The sequence below is a fragment of the Bactrocera dorsalis genome, unplaced genomic scaffold (assembly GCF_023373825.1).
Source record: "Bactrocera dorsalis isolate Fly_Bdor unplaced genomic scaffold, ASM2337382v1 BdCtg153, whole genome shotgun sequence".
Lineage (NCBI taxonomy): Eukaryota > Metazoa > Arthropoda > Insecta > Diptera > Tephritidae > Bactrocera > Bactrocera dorsalis.
In genome coordinates this window covers 26,309-50,000 of record NW_026038204.1, presented here as the reverse complement: position 1 = coordinate 50,000, position 23,692 = coordinate 26,309, and the positions used below count along the sequence as shown (strand labels likewise).

The window sequence follows — 23,692 nt, the reverse complement described above, 5'->3', positions numbered from 1 at the left end:
TCACAAAAAATTACCAACCAATTAATGGGCTTGAAAGGCTTAAATGCACAATTGCATGACATCAAAAATTATTTGCAACGTGTTGGTGATGGCAAAATGCCCATCAATCATCAAATTGTATACCAGCTGCAGGATATCTTCAACTTATTACCCGACATAACGAGTGAACAATTTACCGAAACTATGTACGTTAAAACGAACGATCAAATGCTGGTCGTCTATTTGGCGTCTATGGTGCGCTCCATCATTGCATTGCACAATCTCATTAATAACAAATTGACGAATCGTGATGCGGAGGAAGGTAAAAAGGCCGACAAGGAAGCGGAAAAGGAGAAAGAGAAGAATAAGGATAAAGATAAGGAGAAGGATGGTAAAGATGTAAAGGAAAAGGACAAAAAAGCCGATGATAAATCTGCTAAAAGCACAGAAGACAGTGGTAAGGGTGGCAAGAAATAGGAACGAAAGAACAGGAAGAAACCACACCGTAAGAAGAAGAAAAATAAGAAAAACCACTAGAGAGCATAAATGTTGAACCTACAGCGTAGGGAAGTAGTTGCAAAACTAAAAACGTTTGCAAAGAATTTATATGTTGAAGTTAAGAGCAGCAGCCGAAAACATAAAAGTTAAATTAAAAAATAATAATAATTAATTCGAACATTTATGCATACACTTCTTCATGTACATTTTAAGTTTCGTAAATGTTACGCAAGTACTTTACATATACAATATAATGAAAATAAAAAATAAAACAAAAATTTATAAATATAAATATAACCAAAACGAATGCAGTATGTGTGGTCAGTATAAAATATACAACTTTAATTACTCTAACGGTTCATTTCATTAAACTGCACTCAACTAATTAACGAGTAATGTGTTTCTTCTGCGCTTGCAACTTAAGATTTTTTCGATTAACGCTAATGTTTATAATAACTACATACAAATTTATGTGCATAAACAACAATAGTACAATATAAGAAATGTTTTGTAAAAAACGAAAAATATTTGTTAATAATTTGTGTGTGGTTGCATGGTGTTTTCAGGTTTGAAATTATTTGGCTAATTATTGAAGTAAGTATTTCGGCTATTTATAGTTATGATGTGAAGTGTTTTCTTAAGCTTCGCTTGTAGTAGGCTTAATGTGTGTAGGTATGTATGTATGTGCAGTACTGTATTAGTGCTTGTGTGTGTATGTAAATACGTATGTGTATGTCAGTTTCCTTCCGGCGGATACTGTGTATGTTATGTAAAATTTTATTATTTTTGTTTGTTTGTATACGTGTTATGTAAAATTTTAGTTTTTTTGTTTGTATACGTGTCAGTTGTCAAATTAGTGTTTGTATGTAAATATATTCGCCAGCATTAAAATGTTAACGCTCGATTTACAAAAACCAATAATTTTGTTCACACATACACGAACGCATAAACCACGCGAAATTCACCACAGTCGGTGCTATGGTCGCATCGTATAATGTACTATAGCGTGAATTGACCCGTGTTATCAATCAGCGTGCCTCAAAATTATTCAACGTAAGGATTTGTTTTTATTTTTTAACAACAACAACAAATTCGTGTGTTTCGAGTTCAAAGAAACTTGTCAAATCACCTGTAGTTCGCACAGCTGTTTCATTTTTGTGGGTGGAGTGGGTGGCAAAACTGCGCATGCGTTTTAGTTAGTTGGCGAAATAAAAGTTAATGGGCAAACATGTAGAGTCAAACGTGCTTGCAAGTGAAAAAGTGACTTATTACGGAATATATAGTAAATAAATAATAATACAATTCTAATAAAGTTTACATTTTAATATTATATTATAAAAATGTAGTGCTGTGCAAGCGGCTTTAAGCTTTTTAATATTAAAACAACAACAAAAAATTAGCCCACCAGTAATTAATTTTGCTTAAAGGACACTGGTTCTAATCTATGGCAATATATTTATATATTTAAGTGTAATTAACATATGAGACATACACACACACACGCCGAAAAGCACATCCACTTGTGCTAAGTGCACAAATAACAGTGAAAAGCAATTAGTCAGCCAAGTCTAGCGCACAAAATTACAATATTAAATATATTTTTATGTATATATGTATGTATGTATGGATGTGTGAGTACATATAGCGACAAAAAATTTACTACTATCGGGCAGCGATCGATTGATTGCATATTTGGCATGCGAAACACACAAATCGCCTGCATGCGTCGTAAAACATATGCCAATTAAAAGGAAAATACGAAAAAAAAAAAACAAAAAATAAAAATAAACTATTAATAATAATTTTATTCAGCGTTTTGCCTTTGTTTCCAGTGTGTGCTCGGCGTTTAGTTTCGATTTATAACGCTTCGTGTGCAGTTCAAAAATTAATTCAATACATTTGGCTATGTCCAAGCCAAACACCTTGACAGCCACGAATTGGCATTCGGCTTTACGCAGTTAAATTTTTTTCCATGAAAAATAATGTGCTAATGCTTGAACTACATATATTTGAAATTAAATTTAAATAATAAACAAAAATTGGAAAAAAATTAAAGTAAAAAAACATATTTTGAAATTGTAAAAAAAATTGGAAAAAAATTACAAAAAAAATTCAGAAAAATTTTAACAAAAATAATTTTAAATAAAAATCGTAAAAATGCCTTAAGGCACTGGGCAGCAATGTTGTGGCATGATAAACATTTTATGTGAAAACCGAGTGAACTATAACAGTATAACGTCACCGTGTCAACTTTACCGTGCAAGCAGTGACCTTTCTAGCGCCAACGTCAACGAAAACGCCACCACTACCCAACCCAGCATATGTCAGCCGCATGACATGAGCACAAATAAACAGCTTACACTAAAAACAACAACAATAACAAAAAAATAACAACTGCAACAATGAACAATACAAAATGGAATAGCACACGCTATCACTCACCCAGCCAGCAGGAGGCGACTATGCGACGCAGTCTCGAGGAGATCTCCAAGGATATCAAAGAGATTGAAAATGTCATTACCGCCACAGAAATAGCTGTGCGTAGTGCCAATAAAGCCGAGCCGCCGCTGAAGCGACGTCGCAGCAAAGCGCTGCCGAATAAGGAGAATAAAACACCGAGTCCCACCGAACGCCAGACGCATAGTAGCACGCAGAAATCATCGCCGGTCACTTTCAAAGTGCACTCCTTCAAGCGGCAACGCCAGAAGATGCGCAGTCCACGTCTGACAAATTCGAAGCTTTACTTTCGTAATGGACGTATCGGTTGTTTAGAGGCCGATCCGCATGGTTCCAATGTACAGAGTACGCACGCTTTGGTCAAAGACATTTTGAAGTATGTGCATGAAAAACCGCTAGTGAGTCCGGAGAGCGTGCGACGTGTATTGGATGGCACAAAGACGCTGACGCCACAGTCGTCAACAACGACGACGCCAACAACACCGACCACAGTCGAAACGGATGTGGCTACTGTTGGTCAGGCGTCGGAGCAGGCTTGCGAAGCGGTGGTTTCGTTGCCTGGTGCAGTGCCCGATGAGAATGATAATGATGTTGTTGTTTGTGGTTTGAATGGTTGCGCTAGCGGCGGCAACAATAACGTCAATATGCCTGACAGCAGCAGTCATCGACGTGGTCCAAGTGTGGGCTCCTCAATGACAGAGAATACAACGTCCCAGTCGCAGGCGTTGGTCGATGATGATGAGCAGAATGTGCAAATTTGTTATGACGAACTGCCGGATATATTGAATGATGAGCAGAACTTCGGTCCGGAGTTGGTGAAAAGTGATTTCGCTGCGGTGGAACCGGAGACGGAAACCGCTACTGATAGGCGTTTTAGCGCGACGAGGTAAGCGGACTGTTGAATTGAGCAACCAACCCTATTAGTGAGGGACATTGCTGGTTTATTGTTCCCTTGAACTCGTTGGTTTAAACTTCTATTTGGTACAAACACAAATACGCATGCGGTTAGCGTACACCGTCCGGAGCCAGTCGGGTCTTTAGTTCAAGTACGAATGAATCGGAGAACGTAGCACCGTTCGGATTTCGAAAATCTGTGAAGTAACATAATCCGTCCTAGCCAAACGGTTCTTATGTTCAAGTACGAACCAATCGGACTTTGTGTCGGTTATTTAAGATAGTACTTATGGTCTCTTTCAGAAATCTCAAAGTGTCGTCTTTGGCAATTTATAGTCTTTAAGGTCTTTCAGACCTTTCCTCACTGAACCCGATATGATACCCGCAGACAACTCTGAGTAATGAGAAGTTTTCTTAGAACTGATGCCCCTAATCTGCAGCCCAAAATATAAAAGATGAGCTTAAAACTTCTTGGATCTTCACGAATCAGAAAAACCCAACGCTAATTGCTTCCCAATAAAATCTTTCAAGAACTGAAAGAAACATTTTTGTGAACTGAATTAGTGATATAAATATTTCTTTTCTGCTCCAACACTTCCTTTAAAACATTCCATTTAATAATTTTCACTCCCCTCTTCGCAGTCTCAACGAGGACGTGCGTGATCAGGTGCGCCATCTGGTACGTCGCTTTACCGCACGCGCCAATAAAGTAAAGTCACACATTGAGTTGCCACCCACACCGTCGAGCAGCAACAGCGCCGATGCCAGCACCAGCAGCAGCACCGGTGGTTCAGCTTCCCCTGTACGCTCACTCCCAGCCGGTTTGAAATCGCTAAGTACAACACGCGAGAATTCGCCCTTCAAAACCAAACTGAAAGACGCCGCCAAGTCATTGAATCGTGGACGTCTCTTCGAAGCCGACACATCGCGTTCGAATGTCTGGATCTGCTCGAGTCTGTGCGGCAGTAATAATGAGGAGAAGACACTTGATCCGCAGGGTAAAATCTACATATCGTGGTTGTGTGTTGTTTCAATATCGTTCCTCTATAATGCTTGGGTTATACCCTTACGTTCCACATTTCCATTTCAAACACCGGAGAATACGAACACGTGGTTGATTTGTGATTTTTGTGCAGACATTATTTATCTGTTGGATGTGATATTCTTCAAGCATCGTATCATGTATCTATTCGAAGGATTTTGGGTGAAGAATAAGAATTTGACGCGCAAGAATTACATGAGGAAACTGCAATTTAAGGTGAGTTTTAATTCGTGTATATTTGTCCTCTTTTAGGCTTCTAAATCCGGCGTTCTCAGTTGTCCAAGTGGAATGCTCTTTTTGAGCGGCCGATGCTGTTAGCTGTTCAAGTGGAATGCTCTTTTGGATCGGCCTACTAACCCAACTTGGCGCCTATCCGACATTCTCAGCTGTCCACGTGGTATGCTCCTTTGGATCGGCTCTTTTATATCCGACATTCTCAGCTGTCCATGTTAATCCTCTTTTGGACTGGCCTGCTAGCCTAACTCTGCGCCTAAAACTAGGATATACGTCCAGAATATTTTTTGTTCCATCCATTCTTCATTGAACTTTCGTATTTTTGTCAGCAATTCTCAACCGCTTTATATAATAAATCCCAATAAAATTGTAAATTTTTCTAAATTTATATTTTCAACTTTCAGTTGGACTTGCTCGCCCTACTTCCGCTGGAGCTTTTCTATTTAAAATATGGCACTGGCGCTGTTTATCTGCGCTTCCCACGCCTATTTAAAATACAAAGCTTCTGGGAGGTTTTCAAGTTGTTGGACCGTGTTATATCTTCCCCACATTTCGTAAGTGATTTTTCATTTTCATTTTATATACCAGAATTATAATGTCTTCTCCTCTTTTTCTTAGGTACGCGTAGCTAAGACACTAACCTATATGTTGTATATGATCCACTTAACGGCTTGCGCATACTATGCCTACAGTGACTATCAAGGTAACATAATCCTAACTCACCTAGATCTTTTCATACCATATACTACTTGCTATCTACAGGCTTAGGCGTGAATCGTTGGGTTTTCAGTGGCAAAGGACATCCCTATGTTCGTTGCTTTGCCTTCGCGACCAAAACAGCGACATCTATAGGTAAGCTTTTGAACTCCCCATATTTTAAAACTATCCACACTCTCTACCTCTACATATACCTCCTTCGTCTCTAGGTAAAAATCCAAAACCCGAACGGGAAGGCGAATTTGTTTTTATGACCGCCGCATGGCTGATGGGCGTCTTTGTATTTGCATTGCTGATCGGTCAGATACGCGATATAATATCCACAGCGACGCGCAATAAAAATGAATATCGACAATTGGAAGATGAGACCTTGGAGTATATGCGACGTCTGAATTTGCCGAGTGAGGTGCAGGGACGTGTAAAAATGTGGTTTAAGTTTACGTGGGAGCAACAACGTACTTTAGGTAAGTAACTAAAAGCACAAAAAAGCTTCGACACCAGCCTATGCAAAATTCACTAAAAGCTTACTAGAAGTTTAGTTTAAAAAAATCATCTTAAGCTTCCACACTGGCGTAAATAAATTCACTTTTATGAAAGTTTAGAATACAAAAGTTCAACAAAAGCTTAAAATAAAAAAGCTTCCACAATATCCCAAACAAATTTCACTAAAAGCTTACTAAAAGCTAAGCTTAAAGGAGCTCAACAAAAGCTTACATGGCACAAACTTTCACAATAATCAAAACTCTCTTGCTCTCTCCGTAGATGAAGCCAACATTTTGGACTCATTACCGATCAATTTGAAGACGGACATCGCTATCGCCGTGCACATACAGACACTCTCGAAAGTACAACTTTTTGCCGACTGCGAGGAGGCACTGCTACGTGATTTGGTCTTGAAATTGCGCGCCGTAACCTTTCTGCCCGGCGATTATGTGTGCCGCAAAGGCGAAGTGGGACGCGAAATGTACATTATCAAACTCGGACAAGTGCAAGTGATGGGCGGTCCAAATAGTGACATTGTCTTGGCCACACTCTCCGAGGGTTCAGTCTTCGGCGAAATCAGCTTATTGGGTATAAATGGCGCCGATCGACGCACAGCCGATGTACGCTCCAAAGGTTATGCCAATCTTTTCGTACTCTCCAAATCCGATCTGAACGAAGTGATCGCCTACTATCCCAATGCACAAGCGATGCTGAAGAAACGTGCACGCGCGCTAATGCGTAAGAATGCGGCACGCGAACGTGAGGAGGAACGTGCCAAAAGCGCACTGAAAGCCGATGTGGTGATTAGTAACCCGAAAACACCGGAAACGCCACCCAAACTCTTGAAGACTGTCATACAGGCATTGCCTTATGAGTCGCCTGCCGTCATGCTGATCACGCGCGGCTCCAAGCGAATGCGCAAGAAGAGCAGACCCAATGCGCTGGCCAGCATCGAGGACGAAGAGAATGTGGCACCCGCAAATGAGCAGCGTACGGGTTTGTTGGGCGCAATAGCAGCTGCGACGGCCGGTAGGCGTGCCAACTCGCCCGATTTGTTGTCGTCCATACAAGATGAGCTTAAAACCAAGCATAGCTTTATCAACTTAACTGATTCACAAAAAGCATTAATCATATCGAAATCCAATAATAGTTTAATGGAGCTGCCACAGCAGCCGAGTCGCGATGAGCCGCAGCCACTGCGTAGCAAAGGAACCGTTTAAGCGTGCCATCTAGTGACGTGTATCAATTATGTATGCGACGAGCTTTATAAATATGCATGAATTAACCATGAAAAAATCTTACAACAAAAAAAAAAAACAAAAAACTTGTTAAAAACGAACAAGAATGCAATAAATTGTGAAATTTTATTATTGTGACAATTGATGTGCTGAAATTGCGGTGCTTAACAACCCACTTATGTCTGCAATGTGACATTGAACCGGTTCTAAACCGTTAATGTACTGAAACATACATGCCACTACAACAAATGTGCGCTTCAATCAAAGATTTGTGTGTGTAAAATTTTCTTTTTGTTTTTATTTGTAACTTCACTGTGACGAAATCACATTAAATTCAAGTTGTATTTAATAAAAAAAAAAAATGAAAAAAACACGTTGTTTTATGTAACAAGCAAAGCAATGTTAGCATAATTTTTGTTTCAGTCTGTTTTCTTAACTCAAATGCTTATAAAGCGTGCGCATTAAATGCTAAGCAGTCGATTTAATTGGTTCGCGAATCCTTGTAGTGCTTCTCGTTGTCGCTTTTGTCCAAACGAATGGAGTATTTGGGTATTAAGGAACCCTCGACGGTGGCTTCGCCATTCTCATCGAACTGTGGTCCATCGCCGATCTCTTGGGTATCCTCCTTGACCACACGGTAACCATTTTCATCGGCTTCATAGTACACGGTACGCATGACATAACCATCGCGGTACGAGTACATGCCCTTAACCTGAAAGTATGAAGAAAAATAGTTTGTTAACCAGTTTCAATAAGAAAACAATTTAATTTCGTTTGTATCGCAACTGTAATACGTATACCCTGCATAGTTGCTACTCTTATAACAAAAGAGTATATGAAGATCATTAGCATTATTTCGATCGATCAGTTTGTAGGGCAGCCTAATGCTATAGTCTTTCGATCTGAACAAAATATTCTGAAATTATGTGTCCGACTAGTTCGCTTATATACAGACGGGTCTACAGTCAGCTCGTCTATCTGATATAGATATATATATGTGTATATCGTCACCTGAAATGCAAAATAACGTAACAACATTTTCAGAAATTTACAGTGGCATGAATGAAACGCGAAATAAAATGGAACATGAGTGAAACAAAATTTTAATATTGGTTAAAACTGGTTTATATCTGACCGCAGAACCTGAAAATGTTGAACATATGTAATATTATGTGTGTAATTTGAAGTAGTGAAGTGTAATCAATAAGACACTCAATTTCGGATTTTTTGATGATACGTTATTTTGCATTTCAGGTGACGAAATACTTTACTGTCAGGAGCTTTCTATCAACTCCAGCTTCAGACATTCTGACTGCTGCTGTGTCTCCCAAGCCCAGGCTGCAGCCCTTAAAGTATCAGAAGATTTACTTCTCCGGAGAGCGGCTTCCTTTAGACAGGTGACCATCCGCTCAGATACCAGAGCGGCGATACTAGCCTTGAACTCATTAACATTGCGTTCAGGGTTGGTCAAGGAATGCCTAACCTCGCTACTAGTAGCTTCGAGCTAGCAAGGAAACGCGCTCTAGAACCGCTATTGGTAGAATGGATACCAAATCGGTGCTTCCGTATCCTCTTGTGTTCTACTACTAAATAGCTGGGCTTATCTAGCGCTAGTCACCATCGTTACATGTGCTGTCGCAAAGCCCTTTTGACCCAAGAGCGATCGCAAGAGATCTTGTGATCTCTTTGCTCTTAGTAAGGCTAATCTCTCCCAAGTTGTGGGGCCCTCAACATGCCATTGCCCTATTGGCGTCCATACGGTAAGGTTGGGAATCTTACCAGACGCCATCTACAGAAGAAGATGTGGTGGAAACAACTCAACACGTCCTTCTTGACTCTCCTACGATTGGGAAGTCAAGACTTAAAAACTTGTGAGCGCATACCTTCAGATATCCTACCGAACTAGCGGAAATGGAAATTAAACGCCTGTCAGAAATTTCTATTGGCTGCTAAGCTTTTTCTAACTCATAAGTTCGAAGACAGGAGTTCATATTGTCTATGGTTTCACAAAGGACTACATATGTGCGATCTCTCTAGATCGGCAAACTAATCTAACATAACATAATCTAGGGTGTCCGACGCTTCCTTCTGTATTTTATAAAACTTCTTGGCGAACTTCCTTTCTCCTTTTCCCTAAGAGCTCTAAGAGCTCATAAACTCATTTCTTTTCTCATTTCAATCAATAACCCGCTGATCTTCAACTGCCTTTCACATTTTCATTCCGGTTTCAATAAATCAGAATACAACCCAGACTTATTCCTTGACTCTTTAATGTTACTTCTTCTAAAGATGAATTAACCTCAATCAATTTCTTTATCATTGTCTCTCCATTCTACAAACTAATCTCATCATTATACGGAAATAAAAGCCTTTTAAGTCGGAACTATTATTATTACAATTTCTTACCTTTGTACCATCACGCGTCTCTTCGCGTTGAATGGCGCCGTCGTTTATGTTGTCCTCGATATTTGAGCCATAAGAGTACTGTGCGCTCTCATTTTGGATACGCTCCAATTCGGCCTTCTCCTCAGCTTCCGCTTGGTCCTGCATAGTCAAAGCAAAAAATTATTGCATGTACGGAAAGATAAACAACTTTTTATTACAAAACTAAAACTTCATGTATGTATGTATGTATGCATGTACAGTAGTATGTATGTATATATGCTTATACATAAGTGCTTTCATTGCAGTGGCACATTCACTCGGTCACAAAAGCGGTGCTTTCGCATACGACCTTGTGACATAAAACCAATGAGACAAGTAAAAAACGATTATCGACAACAAAAATGTAAATAAAAGTGAGTGAAGCCGGTTAAACTCAAAGAAATGTAAATATTGAACCTGTTATTAAGCATGAGTTGCACAAACTCGGAGATGCTGTTGCTGGTGTGGCAACTGTTTATCTTACAAAATTACTTGAACGTGCTCATATTTTTTATTATGTATGTTTGTATGCCTACGTGTGTACTTGTAAAAATATTAAAAAAATATATTTGTTTAACCAGTTTTAGCACGAAGCGCTGTCGATAGCCTTAAGATGTTCGTGCGAGGCTTTAGTGCCCTGCAAATAATTGATACAGCCAATTAGTTATGTATGCTGGTAGCTGTCTATATACGTTTAGTTTTTTAACAAACGTGTTTATTTTGTGTTTTCTGACAATTTGTGAATCCCGAAATTTTCGGTATCCCGAAAAACAATTACGGAAATTTTCGGTAGTACATTAAGTATTTTAGCAGACTTGTTTATTTCGAGTTTGCTGACAATTTGTGACTCCTGAAATTTTCGGGATCCCGGAAAACGATTACCGAATTTTTCGGGACTATGTATGTTAAAATAAAAAAAAACCTGAAAATGTTGCGTTTTGGACTCACAATGAAAAATCTCAAAATTTCGGGATCCCGAAAATAGATACTGAATGCATTAGTAAGCAATTGCACGTATACTTAAATGTGTAGATAAGATAGGTGTAGATAACAATTTGTGAATCCCGAAATTTTCGGGATCCCGAAAATCGATCACGGAATTTTTCGGGACTACGTTAAAATATATAAAAACCGAAAATACTGTGTCAAGGCAATCTCGAGTGAAAATCCCGAAATTTCGGGATCCCGAAATCGATACCACATGCATTAGTAAGCACTTGACTTACAAAAGTATCGGTAAGCTGATGTGCATTTCAAAATGTGTAATTACTCAGCCATTTGCATATTTTTATGTGCCTCTATGTATGTATGCATGCATGTATGTATGTACATACGTATGTAGATACGAGTACTTTTTATTAATATCCAACTGCGATTTCTTGTTTAATTTGTTACGTGCATGTGCCCCTTCAACGTTAAAAACGTGATGCATTACTATGTATGTATGTATGTATATGCTCGTTAATATATACATACATATAAATGTGGCATATGATGTCACTCAGAAGGTCGAAACTCTACACAATATAGATAACTTGTCTTCGGATTTCTTGGAAAGTTCTCAATTTAATAATTTACTCAGGATCCAATAAAGCTTTTTTAGCCAGAATCTCTTTAAGTTAGGAAAAACACAAAACGACAATAGAGCTAGAGCAACTCGGGACGGCCCCACATCGACATTTAACAATGACTTCGAAGAGAAAATGTCCAATAAAAATGTCTGATGTCAGTCGTGAGGGCACTTGTACAAGACAGAAAAACAATTTTTGATTGAATATAGCTGGTATTCATTTATTATTTAGAGTACAATATGAGCTCTCGGCCTGTCCGAGCTATTTGGTTCGTTGGACAAATTGAACTTACACGTAATGTTACAATTACTTGGAAAGGCCACTTTCGAGTTCAAAACAATTTCTTGCAATTACAATTATACGTAAGTATATATCTCACGAAGCGATGCGTCATCGAGATAAGAATATACATATCTCACTTCAGAATAAACCCGAGCTCTGACCGCAGCCCGCTCTTCAACACTTCGAGTACATCGTATCTTTCGTGAAAAATTTTTTATCATCTCCTTGACAAAAAAATAAATATGGAATAAATGAAAATTAGCGCAAAGTGGCTTAGGTATAGACATGACTCCATGACAGAGCATATACCCTCTCCATAAAGAAAAGAGGTTGGTAAAGACTTAGAGTTGTGTTCAGTTTGGATCAGGAGGGCTAGAGCGTTGGTGTTTATGCAATCTTTTTATTTTATTTCTAACGTTCGAACGGTCTAAAGAAAGGTCGAAAGGAAGGAAGGCTTCTCCGTACCAAATTACTGAAATTTGAACAGGTATGGTCGGAATGAAGGAAGGAAGGATGGAAGGAAGGCTTCTTTATACCAACGACATGATTTCTGACTTCACTTTTCTTTGCAAAAAAAACTAAAGAATCAGCTATTGTTATGGGTCACTCATTAGATCTCCAGAGTTCAAGAGGAAAACTTTTAGTACACCTTTTACTGAATAACGGTTTAAAGTTGGAGTAAGGGAGGAGGAGAAAATGTCTCAGACGAGTTTTTTTTAGCTCAGCAAAAGAGCAGCAGTATGCTCAACGCTTGCTGTTGGAAGTCCAACTCTATGAGAGAGCTGAGAAAAAGATTTATGTGTGATTTGTTATAAAAGAGAGTTAAAAGCTTTACCAACTAAACAAAGTTAGATAACAGAATAGCTCTAAAAAGTATTTCATAGATCCACAAGATCTGATATGTGACATGGCTATGGACAAACCTCTCAGATGAGTTTTTTTCACACAGCGAGAGAGCAGCGGTAGTCTTTACGCTCGCTGTTGGGAATCCAACTCTTTGAGAGAGTTGAGCTAAACTGTAAGTGACTTTGTAAAGTTTAGTGAGCGCTGAGTAACTACGATCAACTGTGCGTGAAGGGTATACATACATACATGCATATATTATATACATATGTACTTATACACATAGATATTCATGTATTGTATTTATGTATGTAAATAAGCGAAAAAAGAACTGGAAACAAGTAATCTTAAAAGTTTGCTGGCGGCAAATTAATAGCGAAAGATGCGTTGTCAACCTCAAAACGTAAACAAGTTTCCAAGAGCGGAGCACAGACGTACATACAGAAATTTACACTAGGGTGGTTCTAAAAAAAGTCTCGAATAATTTTTTCGCAAAAGACGCTCAAAATGAAAACAAGTTTCCAAGATCGGTGCACGAACGTAAATACATAATTTTATACTAGGGTGGGTCAAAAATACGGAATTTTACTATGAAAATTAATAGCAAAAGACGCTCAAAACGTAAATCAGCTTCCAAGCGCCGTGCACGGACGTACATAAGTTTATACTAGGGTGGTTCTAAAAAAATTCCGAATATTTTTTCGCGTGGTACTATGAAAATTAACAGCAAAAGCTGAATAATAGGTTCTTAAAGGCTTTTGATAAACAATTTTTTCGTAGACCTAACCGTTTAAAAGATATTAGCGGTTGTAATTTGATTTAAAAAAATTCAGATTTTTGACCCACCCTAGTGTATACGTTTGTAATATTCGAAACACGTAAATGAATCTGTGTGTATGTGTGTACCTTTGTAACTAATTTCTTATTAAGCAAAATAAACGCAAGAAACTTCAAACGAAAACCATGGGCTGGCGGGGGGCGGCAGGCGTGCAACTTCGTAAGTGTTTGCAGAGCACAAACAAACTTATAAACACGTCGTGTGCGCGTCGCTTTTAAGGTAGTTTTCATTTAATAGCGCAGAAGTGAACATGTTTCGCCACAACGGATCGTCAGCATTTAACACCAACAACGGCAATTACCGTCTCTTTGGTAAATGACAATTACACACAGAAATTCATTTGTACACATTGCGATTTCCGATTGCGAAAAAATCAGTCAAAGTGTTAATTGAAAAAATTTGCATAAAAATATGAGTGAATATGAATTTTCCATCCTTTTTATTGCCTTTTTTTTGTTGTTTTTCTGACAGGCGGTGCAACTTTCAAAGTGTTGCTGCTGTTGTTGTTGGCGTTGGTTGTAATGAGCAATGCACAAAGTATGTGTTAAATTGTTTTTGTTTGCACTTCTTTTTTTAAGTGGCAGCTATTGAGTAAACTTTCTGCACTTTTTCGTTTTTGTGTTAATTTTTGTGAAGTAGGTTGTCCCTCGTCCACGAAGGTGCTGAGCTGCACACCGAAGTGCAAACAAGACACCGATTGTAGTGCCATCGGCGGCAAATGTTGCCCGAATTTGTGCAACGAGCGCTCGTGCATACAGCGCAACCAATTGGACCAGGGCAATGGCAACTCAAAGGGTGGCGACAAATATTGTAAGTACAAGCCGATTTATACATACATATGTATGTACATATATAAATGCAAAATGTTAGTATGAGCAGAAAATCGGTGAAATTTTTTTGTTACACGAAATTTTTGTTATTGTTGCTAGATTAATAAAAAAATTATTTAAAAAAAATAAATAAAAAATGACTAAATAAAAAAAAATAATAATAAAAGAAATAAAAAAAAAATTTAAATTTATAATAATTAGCTTAGAAAAAAATGAAATAAATAACAGTCACTGAGCCACATGAGTTTTAGATGTAAATTATCTAAATTTTTTTTTCTAAATTTTAATTTTTTTTAACTGCTAATGTCCCCCAAAAAATAACTTTTATTACCAGCAAAATATTTAATAATTTTAATTTATTAAAATAATGTAAAATTTTTTTCTTTGTTATAACTTTAAATAAAAAAAAATTATTTAATTATTTTTTGGTAATAAAACTTAGTTTCTATAAAAATATATTATTTATCAACTATTTTTATTTTAATATTTTAAGTTTTAAAATAAAAATTTTCACCGAAAAGTTTTATAACCAAAAATACATATGTTTAATTTTAATAGGTTATATTATTTTATTTCCTTTCTATAATTTTTTTTTTTTGTAAAAATAAATAACTTTGGTAAAAAATTTTACCTCCAAATGTTTAAAAAAACTGCCATATGTACATTAAAAAAAAAACTTTTTAATATAATTAAAAAATGTTGCAAAATTTTTAAATTTTTTTACCAAAAATATTATTTTTAATAAGAAATATTTTTTTATCAAGAAATGCATTATCAAAAAAAAATTAATTATTTCATAACTTATTTAATTTAATTTTTTAACAAAAACATCTTTTGATAACCAAAAATTACACTTTTTAACCAAAAGCAAATACTTTTTGTTCAGCATTAATAAATTTGTTTACCAAAAAGTATTACTTTTTTTAATAAAAAATATTTTTTATCAAAAAATAAGTGCCATTATCAAAAACATGTATTTTGTAACCTTTTTAATTAAAATTTTTAACAAAAATATCTTTTTTAACCAAAGATAAATACTTTTTGTAAAACATTGTTTAAACATTATTAAAAAAAAATAACAACACTTTCTCAATTTTTTAAGAAAAATATTTAATGTAATTAAAAAACCTGTAAAAAATTTTACTAATCAATATACATACATATATATTACTTTTTAATTAAATATATTTTCTTGGAAAATCTTATCAACATCCAATATAATTTTTAATTATTAACTAAAAATATATTTTTTTTAACAAAAATAAGGTTTAGTACCAAAAAAAAATTATCTAAGCTTATTTTTAATTTTTTTACCAAAAAAGTTTTATTTTCAGTCTTTTTACAGTCATAAAAAAATGACGATAATAATTTTTTTGAGAAAAAAATTTAAAAAAATGTTATAAAAGAATATTATTTTTATGTTTTAACAAAATCTTTTTTAACAAAAAAAAAGTTTTAGTAGCTAAAAATATTATTAATCTAATTTTTAAGAAACATTTTTTATTTCACTAAAAAATTCTAGCAAAGATTTGTTGATAGCTCAATTTCGTACATATGTAAATAATTTTTCGCCTATATACCATACATAAAAAGTAATTGTTATTTAATAATTGCAGCCAGCGGCAACTCCGGCGCCTACTGTGGCAACACTAAATGCAGCCCCTATGAGAAATGCGAAATGGATCGCTCGACAAAACGTCAAAAATGTGTCAGAACTTAAGCGGCCTAGCGAGTCACAAGGAATACATAGCAATTTAGCATACCATACACAATATTTTTTTCTTTACAAGCAATTTTTTGTACATACATACATACACACAAGCATGAATTTCTGAATAAATATGTATTGACACTTACAAGGGGAGCCGCTACGGCGATTTGTACTAAGAGACAGGCAACCAAAATAAATTTCAACATTTTGAATTTCGAATGTTTTTCTACTTTCACACAAAACTTTTTTGTTACAAAATGCACTTATTGTTTATTTTTATTATTAATTTGTACGTTTGGCTGCGACGCGTGTTTACAGACTAACCACTGCCTGCAGTCATCTTAAGCTTTTATAGTCAAGTATGACATCTTACGTACCTTAGTATATACAGGCATACATATGTGTATATATGTATGTAGTGTATATGCAAGGTATGTTTACATATTTAGGTGGCGCACACACCTCAGCATCTCCACATTCAAGGGCCATACCAAATGTTTGGTGGTTATGTATAGCAGATTGCTAGATTGCTGCTGTCGCCAGTAGCCAAAGTGACGTGGAGCGGTTTTTGGGATCTGGATACAAATACAACGTTTGCAAGTCTTGTTGTTGTTGTTGCTGTGCGGTCACCAATTGCTGCTGTGCGCAAGCTTGCCGGTCGTCAGGCTAGTATTTTCTTAGCCCAATTTGTGTCGCTGATGTTTGTGTGTGTGCGTGTGTTGGTATGTGTTTGCTCGCATTAAGCTCTTCTTCAGCGCCTGTGTTGTCTTTCCAGACTAACCTACTTTTTGAGTATTTTTTCTCTTTTCTTGCTGCTTCTACTTAGCACCTTTCTGTCTTTAAACTTTGACTGGTATATAACAATATTACGCAACGGCACACACATGCACATACTTTTTATGCACAAGTTTAATTGCTCAAGTTATACCCGTTATAAGCGTTAAATTGCCGATGTTAAGAACGAAACACAAATCATTTTCCATTGTCAACACAATAAACTCTGCCTTTGACCACTTTAAAACGGAAATTATTTACCGTACATTAACGACACCGCCAAAATGTTTTCGAAAATCACAAAAAATACATTTACGGTTAATGACAGTGTCAAAATGTTAGAACTAATTTGTTGTTGTTTTTTTTCTCTTTTTTCAAGTACAATTTTGTATACGTTCTCCATTGGTGTTAGTAAAAGAACACGTTTTAGGTTAGAACTCATGCAGCTAGATATTTTTTCGGTCTGAAATGCGGAAAGTTAGTATAAAATTTCTTATTTAAGTGTAAAATTATGCAAATAATCACCTTACTAATTATGAAAGTATTTTAAGAACTTTTATTGCCTGTTTAAAAATTAAAAAAAGTTAAAAATAATTTCAATCAGCTTTCGCCATAATTTGCCTGTTATTGTTGGAGCGTTAAAAAATATACGTTCTCGAAATATTTTTGAGAAATGCGGCCGACTTGTCACGCCTATAAAGAAGAAGTCTATCAAAAACTTTACTAAGGCACGGTCCTAAGTTTTTTTTTATTTACACACAAGTCTATTTTTGTAAGGTTATATTAGAAAAAGTGTATAAATTGTCAAATTGGATTAAAAAAAACACGAAGCACAATGCAATATATGTATGTACATACCCAACATTGGGAGTGGTGATGAAGATTGTACACTCTTTTGTTTGTAATACTTTTGAAATTGGTTGTTTCAGCTTTCAAAAACAAACACGCATACATACAATCACATGAACACTTGTCCCTAATTTTGACACGAGCTTAAGTCTATTTGCGTTTTGTAAGTCAGTGTTAGTGATTAGTACACAAAAAAAGCAAAATTTTGTCATTTACGCGCAGGCGTCTTTGTATGTATCACTTGTTCATTCATTTTATTCATATCTTTCATTATTAATATTGAAAAAGTTGTGCAATTTTTCAAATTCGTATACCAAGCCAATGCCCGTTAGCTTTAAAATTAGCATATGAAGACATACAAATGTGCTTATAGAGACATAAACTTTCCTCAAGGTCGAGATTAATCGGGTTGCATGCATATGTGCATGTGTAAGCGCATATGTGGTTATGTATGTATGCATGTTTGCTATTTCATCAACGCAGCTAAACCATTCCTGTTTTTAGTTGACCCAACTCTGCAGGTGATTTTTTATACCTGTACGCTTGTGCAGATGTACATATTTGTAGGAGTATGTGCGTCGTCGTGTTAATTTAAATCACACATACTTATATGCATATAGTCTGTGCATCTTCATTTTACTGATTTGCTGTCGCTCGAGTTGTATTAAGAAGAAGAGTAATAAATAAATTAAATTTCAACAAGTGATGGCTCAATGATGGCCGGTTTTACCGGCTTTAAAACACCGTATGAGGTGATGCTGGTTTTTTTGCTTTTACTACAAAAAATGAAGAAAAGTAAATGTAAGGTTACAAATCTTAAAAAAATATGTGCATAAATCAGTTGGGCAGGAACAAGGAAATGCTTAAGCGATTATATATGTTTATGTGCAGATAAATATTGTATTTTCTCGCTCATTATCTATTAGTAAAGGATATGAAATCAAGCATTGTTATATATTAATATAAAGCAAAAGTGGTACTTACCTTTAGGTAGTCCTATGAGGTCATATGAAGCATGAATGCAGAAGTGATAAATGTTTTTACAGCTTTCTAGTTCCAAATTTAGTATATATGTATGTACTTATGTATACATATAATGCAAAAGCGATAAATGCTTCCACTGCTTTCCAGAGCAAAATAAGTACTTACATATGTATTTAGAGCACTCACTATGCAAGGTTTCAATACTGTTGAGGTTATGATTGCCGAAAAGTTGCTAAGTTCTTTAGACTACCTTTAATTATATATATTGTACCAGTATACCACGCTATTATTAAGATGGTAGTTTGTAAGCTTTAACGTCATCAAGCTGAAACAAATGTATTGAGCCAGTAAAGCGGCGAGCGTCATTCACACAGCTACTTCCGCATAAGCCGTTTATCGATAAAAAGATAGAATACAAATCAAACTAAATGTATAAATCCAGAAACACAATTTACTCTTCACATAGCACTTATTTTGAAATTATAACTTTCATTATAAACAAACAAATTTATTAATATAAAAAAATTAATTTACTGCTTACAGTCTTTTGGTCAAATTACGAAATTTGAACAGACGGAAATAGTGTTGCCAGAGAATAATTTGAGGCAATAATTATTTAGAGTATAATTTAAAAATGTTGTGATTTTTTAGACAGAAATATAACTCCATATGTATATATGTATATGATGTAATGTATATACATTACTTTTGAACTCGAAACAAATAATATTGCTTTTAATTATACAGAGCAATTTTAGATTTCTAAACAAATTAAGTTGAAATAAAACGGGAAATATTTCCGCAAAAGCAAAGCAACACTGTTTCGGTGTAAATATTTTGTGTTTTTAATGAACCGGTTACTGTCTATACCGATTATTTGTTTAGCTCCGTACACTCCAACTAATGCTAATCAAAATTTATTGAATTATATTAACGAATTGAATTCTACTTATCCATAATAAAAAAGTAATGTAATACTTGAAGTAAAAAACGTGTAAAAATATTTTTGAAAGCTCTTTTAAAAGAAGTATTCGGTTATTATGTGCTACAGCATGAAGTACCTCATTACGACTCAGGAATTCCACTTCACTACTCCGAAAAGTTGATTTTGGATGTAGAAAAGTAAAATATTTATCATTTGACTTAAAAATGGAAGAATCTGTTGAGGAATGTGATTATTTGGTGGAAGCCAATCGTTTGGCTACTTTTAAAAATTGGCCTGTGAGTAGCTATCGTGTGTTGTGCGCCTCCTACATATTTATAGATAAAGAAGCGTATCATTTGTGTTGAAATACAAATTTGTGTACTATATTTAGTTTACTCATTGGTGTAAATATATGCAATTCTGTATGTTTGTTTTTCTAATGAAGTGCGCAGTGTTTGTTGTAATGTGTAGATATTTTCAACTTCAACAAATACTGAATTAATATTTACGTTTTTGTGCTTCTAACCTAGAATCCGAATATTTCACCGCAATCACTGGCCAAAGCAGGTTTCTACTATTTAAATCGTTCGGATCAAGTAAAATGTGCATGGTGCAAGGGTATTATAGCTATGTGGGAGGAACAAGACGATGCATTTGAGGAGCATAAACGTTTCTTTCCCAACTGTCCACGCGTGCAATTAGGTCCACTTATAGAAATGGCGAGCGATGGTCTCCGTGATTTAGGCATACAACAAATTTCTACACCGAAAAAGCCAAAATTTTCCTCATTGGATTCACGACTACGCACATATGTCAATTGGCCCATACCTGATATACAGAAACCCGATGCGCTCGCACAAGCTGGGCTCTACTATCAAAATGTCGAAGATCAAGTGCGTTGTTTTCACTGTAATATAGGTTTGCGTTCATGGCAACGCGAAGATGATCCTTGGTTCGAGCATGCAAAGTGGTGAGTACTAAGTAACTAATTAAATATGTACTAGGAACACTTGACGAGTGTATTATTATATTATAGGTTTCCTCAGTGCCAATTCGTGCGTCTCGTTAAAGGTGCGAACTACATACAGCATGTACAGGATCTGACGCGACAATCAGGTCATCAACCACACAACGAAATTTCCATTGATGAAGCCATGATGACAGCACCCGTACTGCAGGCGCTCGAAATCGGCATTGATGGTGGCTCAATACGAAATGCTACACAGCGGCAATTATTGGCTTGCGGGCGTCCATATGAAACAGTAGAAGATTTAATAAAAGCGGTATTCGGTGATCCTGACGATGCTGAACCAATTGCAAATGGTCAATGCACGGAAGGTATTAGTGCCTCATTGGCTGGCGATGTTTCACGTTTAATAAATATGCTAGATGAAGCTGGCGTGGGTAGTAATTGTGGTGAAAGTCATAATAACGCTACCAATAGTGCGACAACTTTGGAACAAAGTAATGTTGAAAATCAAGTATATGGTAGTGTATGGAATGGACCGAGTTGTTCAGCGGCAGTAACCAATGCCTTGCAAATGAAAAACACTGGTGATAACACGGAATTAGCAGCTAAAACAGATAAGGCCGATGATACGTGCACAAACAAAGTAGCTAACGAACAAACGCTCAATAGAACCTTATCACTGGAAGAAGAAAATCGTAAACTGAAGGATGCGCGGTTATGTAAAGTGTGTCTGGATGAAGAAGTCGGTGTAGTGTTTTTGCCGTGTGGACATTTAGGTGCGTACGCTGCATTTAGCAGTGTTTATTTAATTGTTATAATTTGTTTTTTCATTTACAGTTACATGCGTGCAATGCGCACCCGGCGTTGGTCAGTGTCCAATGTGTCGTGCAGACATTAAAGGTTTTGTACGCACTTACCTATCGTAAATAGCTGAACATTCTTCACTATTTATTTCCTCTCAAAATGTGTTATATTAATTTATTATACGGTAGTTGCTATTAAACTTGCTTTAGTACATACATACACATACACCTATATAAATGTTATGCTAGTTTGGAATGGTAAAGTAAATATAAATAATGATTTTACAAACATATACACACATAAATATATATATATACTTTATATATATCGATATATAGATAATGTTAAACACTAGTAGCTTTTTACTTATCATTGAACGACAAACTAAAAATTTTGTTTGTATGATAAACCTATCTACCTTGCAATAAAATGAAATCATGTATTTTATCTGTTATGTTTTTCGACTTTTAAAAAGTCAAATTGATACCAGTTCTCATGAATATCGAATGTAATTTATCGAAATATTGTGTTTTTTCTTTAGTGATAGTATTATTGTATGTGAAAATAAAAATGGTTATTTAATAAATAAATTATTTAAAGATTTGTTGTGTTATTTATTAGATTTGAAATGTTAAGCGCCTGAATGTAGGCAACTTTCACGAAAACCTACCACAGTTCTGGGTTCTACGCGAAAAAATCTATGAAATTCCGTCTTTAAATTTCATTTGGATTTGAAATGTTGAGCGCCTGAATGTAGGCGATTTTCTCGAATACTCATCGCTGTTGTGAGTTCAGCGGGGAGTTCTATGTAAATAAACTAAGGACGTACCCGAGCTGGATGAGACGGAGTTATTTGTTTGAAAATTTTATATTAAAAAAATGCTTTGCGAAAAAACGGGTCATGAGGCAATATTTTTTTTAATTTTCATTTCGCATTTTTTCTATTATGGAAATTTTATAAATTTGTTATTTTTTAAACTTTACTTTGATTTTTTTGAATATTTTGTAAATTTTTTTTTCATTTTGAACTGTTTTTTCTTTTCAATTTATTTTTGAAGATTATCCTTAAATTTTTCAATTTTTCTTTTACATTATGACTTTTATAGAAGCAACTAACAGCCAGCTTCCCGCGAGATTACATTATGACTGTTAAATCACATCACACCGCGGTGCAAGCGTCACCCAAGCACTGGCCAGGCACCGTGCCTGCATTTCTTTTATAGAAGCAGCTAACAGCCAGTTTGCCGCGAGATTACATTATGACTGTTAAATCACATCACATCGCGGCTTGAGCGCCACGCAAGCACTGACCAGGCACCGTGCCTGCATTTCTTTTATAGAAGCAGCTAACAGCCAGCTTCCAGCGAGATTACATTATGACTGTTAAATCACTTCACATCGCGGTGCAAGCGTCACCCAAGCACTGGCCAGGCACCGTGCCTGCTTTTCTTTTCTAGAAGCAGCAACAGCCAGCTTCTCATTGGGGGTGTTTTTTAACGTGGCCGGTTCCAAGCCTAGCGCACAAGGGAGGAATGCTGCCGTCTCACTTTAACTCAACTTCAAACGGATGTTTATTGGCTACCCAGAAGATACTTGGTCTAGGACCGGAAGTCGTGAGCTACATGAGCCGTATGAAAAAGAATCGTTTTTGGCCACTCCCAAGTAAATGGCACTCAACGAACTTTCCTCACTTGCGTCAACTTCCACGCATGGCTCAATCTTCCACCCTCTTAGGGCTACGGAAGCAGTTAATATACATCTGATCGGATTTGATTACGACATGCTAAATATTTTTTCTGACCACGAAGCGTTCCTGCTCGACATTACCCTCCACCAGGCCTCTGCCCAGGAACGAATCGACGGTAGGGAGTAACTAGGGGTTAGCCAAAGTAGAAAGTTATACATTATTTCCAGTGAGTCTACAGTTACATATTTCTCAAATCAAGTTCAAAACTATATAGTTTCACCCCTAAAATTGTACTCTGGATCCGTCCCTGCATCCGCTCTTTCAATCCTTATTCTATGAGAATTTTTGATTTAGTCCTATCACGTCAAAAGTTGTCTTTTCCAAACCTAATCCTAACTGCCCTTCATAGCAACATTTAAACTCCACAGCAGCATTACAAAACCCCAACTATAACTGCGTGAATCAATGTTTGAAATACGAGCAGACATACCCCGTTTGTGGGGTATAAAGTTAGCTCTAGCTCTGGATCTAGCGATCACATGCGCATGCTACTAGCGACCAGCAGGCGTATGAAGAGAGCATTGTGAAAATGCAATTGGTGTCTGAGAGCACAAACGTTTGTCTCTTGATATCTCGTCAGTTTGGCGACTATTCGCCT

At 36.2% G+C, this 23,692-nt stretch overlaps 5 protein-coding genes across 6 annotated transcripts; 4 read left to right on the top strand and 1 right to left on the bottom strand.

Moving 5' to 3' along the window:
* Positions 1-1,015, top strand: LOC125780170 (26S proteasome non-ATPase regulatory subunit 7-like; the record flags this gene model as incomplete). The annotated part of the gene is given in 1 exon segment (XM_049461886.1): positions 1-1,015. A coding segment is annotated over 1 exon segment (456 nt), but the record flags the coding sequence as incomplete, so codon positions are not given.
* A 1,685-nt stretch (positions 1,016-2,700) lies between these two features.
* On the top strand, positions 2,701-7,913 carry LOC105226843 (cyclic nucleotide-gated cation channel beta-3; the record flags this gene model as incomplete). The annotated part of the gene is given in 7 exon segments (XM_011205935.4): positions 2,701-3,820; positions 4,471-5,086; positions 5,509-5,658; positions 5,723-5,807; positions 5,867-5,956; positions 6,031-6,285; positions 6,584-7,913. Coding segments are annotated over 7 exon segments (3,078 nt in total). The 3' UTR covers positions 7,525-7,913.
* On the bottom strand, positions 7,821-16,374 carry LOC105226841 (larval cuticle protein A3A). The gene is made up of 3 exons (XM_011205932.4): positions 16,188-16,374; positions 9,949-10,086; positions 7,821-8,254 (listed from the first exon to the last, which is right to left on the bottom strand). The coding sequence occupies exons 1-3, from the start codon at positions 16,245-16,247 to the stop codon at positions 8,024-8,026; spliced, it is 429 nt and encodes a 142-aa protein (XP_011204234.2). The 5' UTR covers positions 16,248-16,374; the 3' UTR covers positions 7,821-8,023.
* On the top strand, positions 13,675-16,253 carry LOC105226840 (uncharacterized). 2 transcript variants are annotated; one of them, XM_049461882.1, is made up of 4 exons: positions 13,675-13,811; positions 13,972-14,037; positions 14,140-14,310; positions 15,947-16,253. In XM_049461882.1, exons 1-4 carry the CDS (start codon positions 13,751-13,753, stop codon positions 16,048-16,050), a joined length of 402 nt encoding a protein of 133 aa, XP_049317839.1. In that variant the 5' UTR covers positions 13,675-13,750; the 3' UTR covers positions 16,051-16,253. The 2 variants fall into 2 exon arrangements, with proteins under 2 accessions (XP_049317839.1, XP_049317838.1); XM_049461881.1 differs by having other exon boundaries at positions 14,137-14,310.
* Positions 16,375-19,709: 3,335 nt separating the features above from the next.
* On the top strand, positions 19,710-21,946 carry LOC105226844 (death-associated inhibitor of apoptosis 2). Its single transcript, XM_011205936.3, has 4 exons — positions 19,710-19,869; positions 20,104-20,543; positions 20,610-21,319; positions 21,381-21,946. Exons 1-4 carry the CDS (start codon positions 19,798-19,800, stop codon positions 21,467-21,469), a joined length of 1,311 nt encoding a protein of 436 aa, XP_011204238.2. The 5' UTR covers positions 19,710-19,797; the 3' UTR covers positions 21,470-21,946.
* The last annotated feature ends 1,746 nt before the right edge of the window (positions 21,947-23,692 follow it).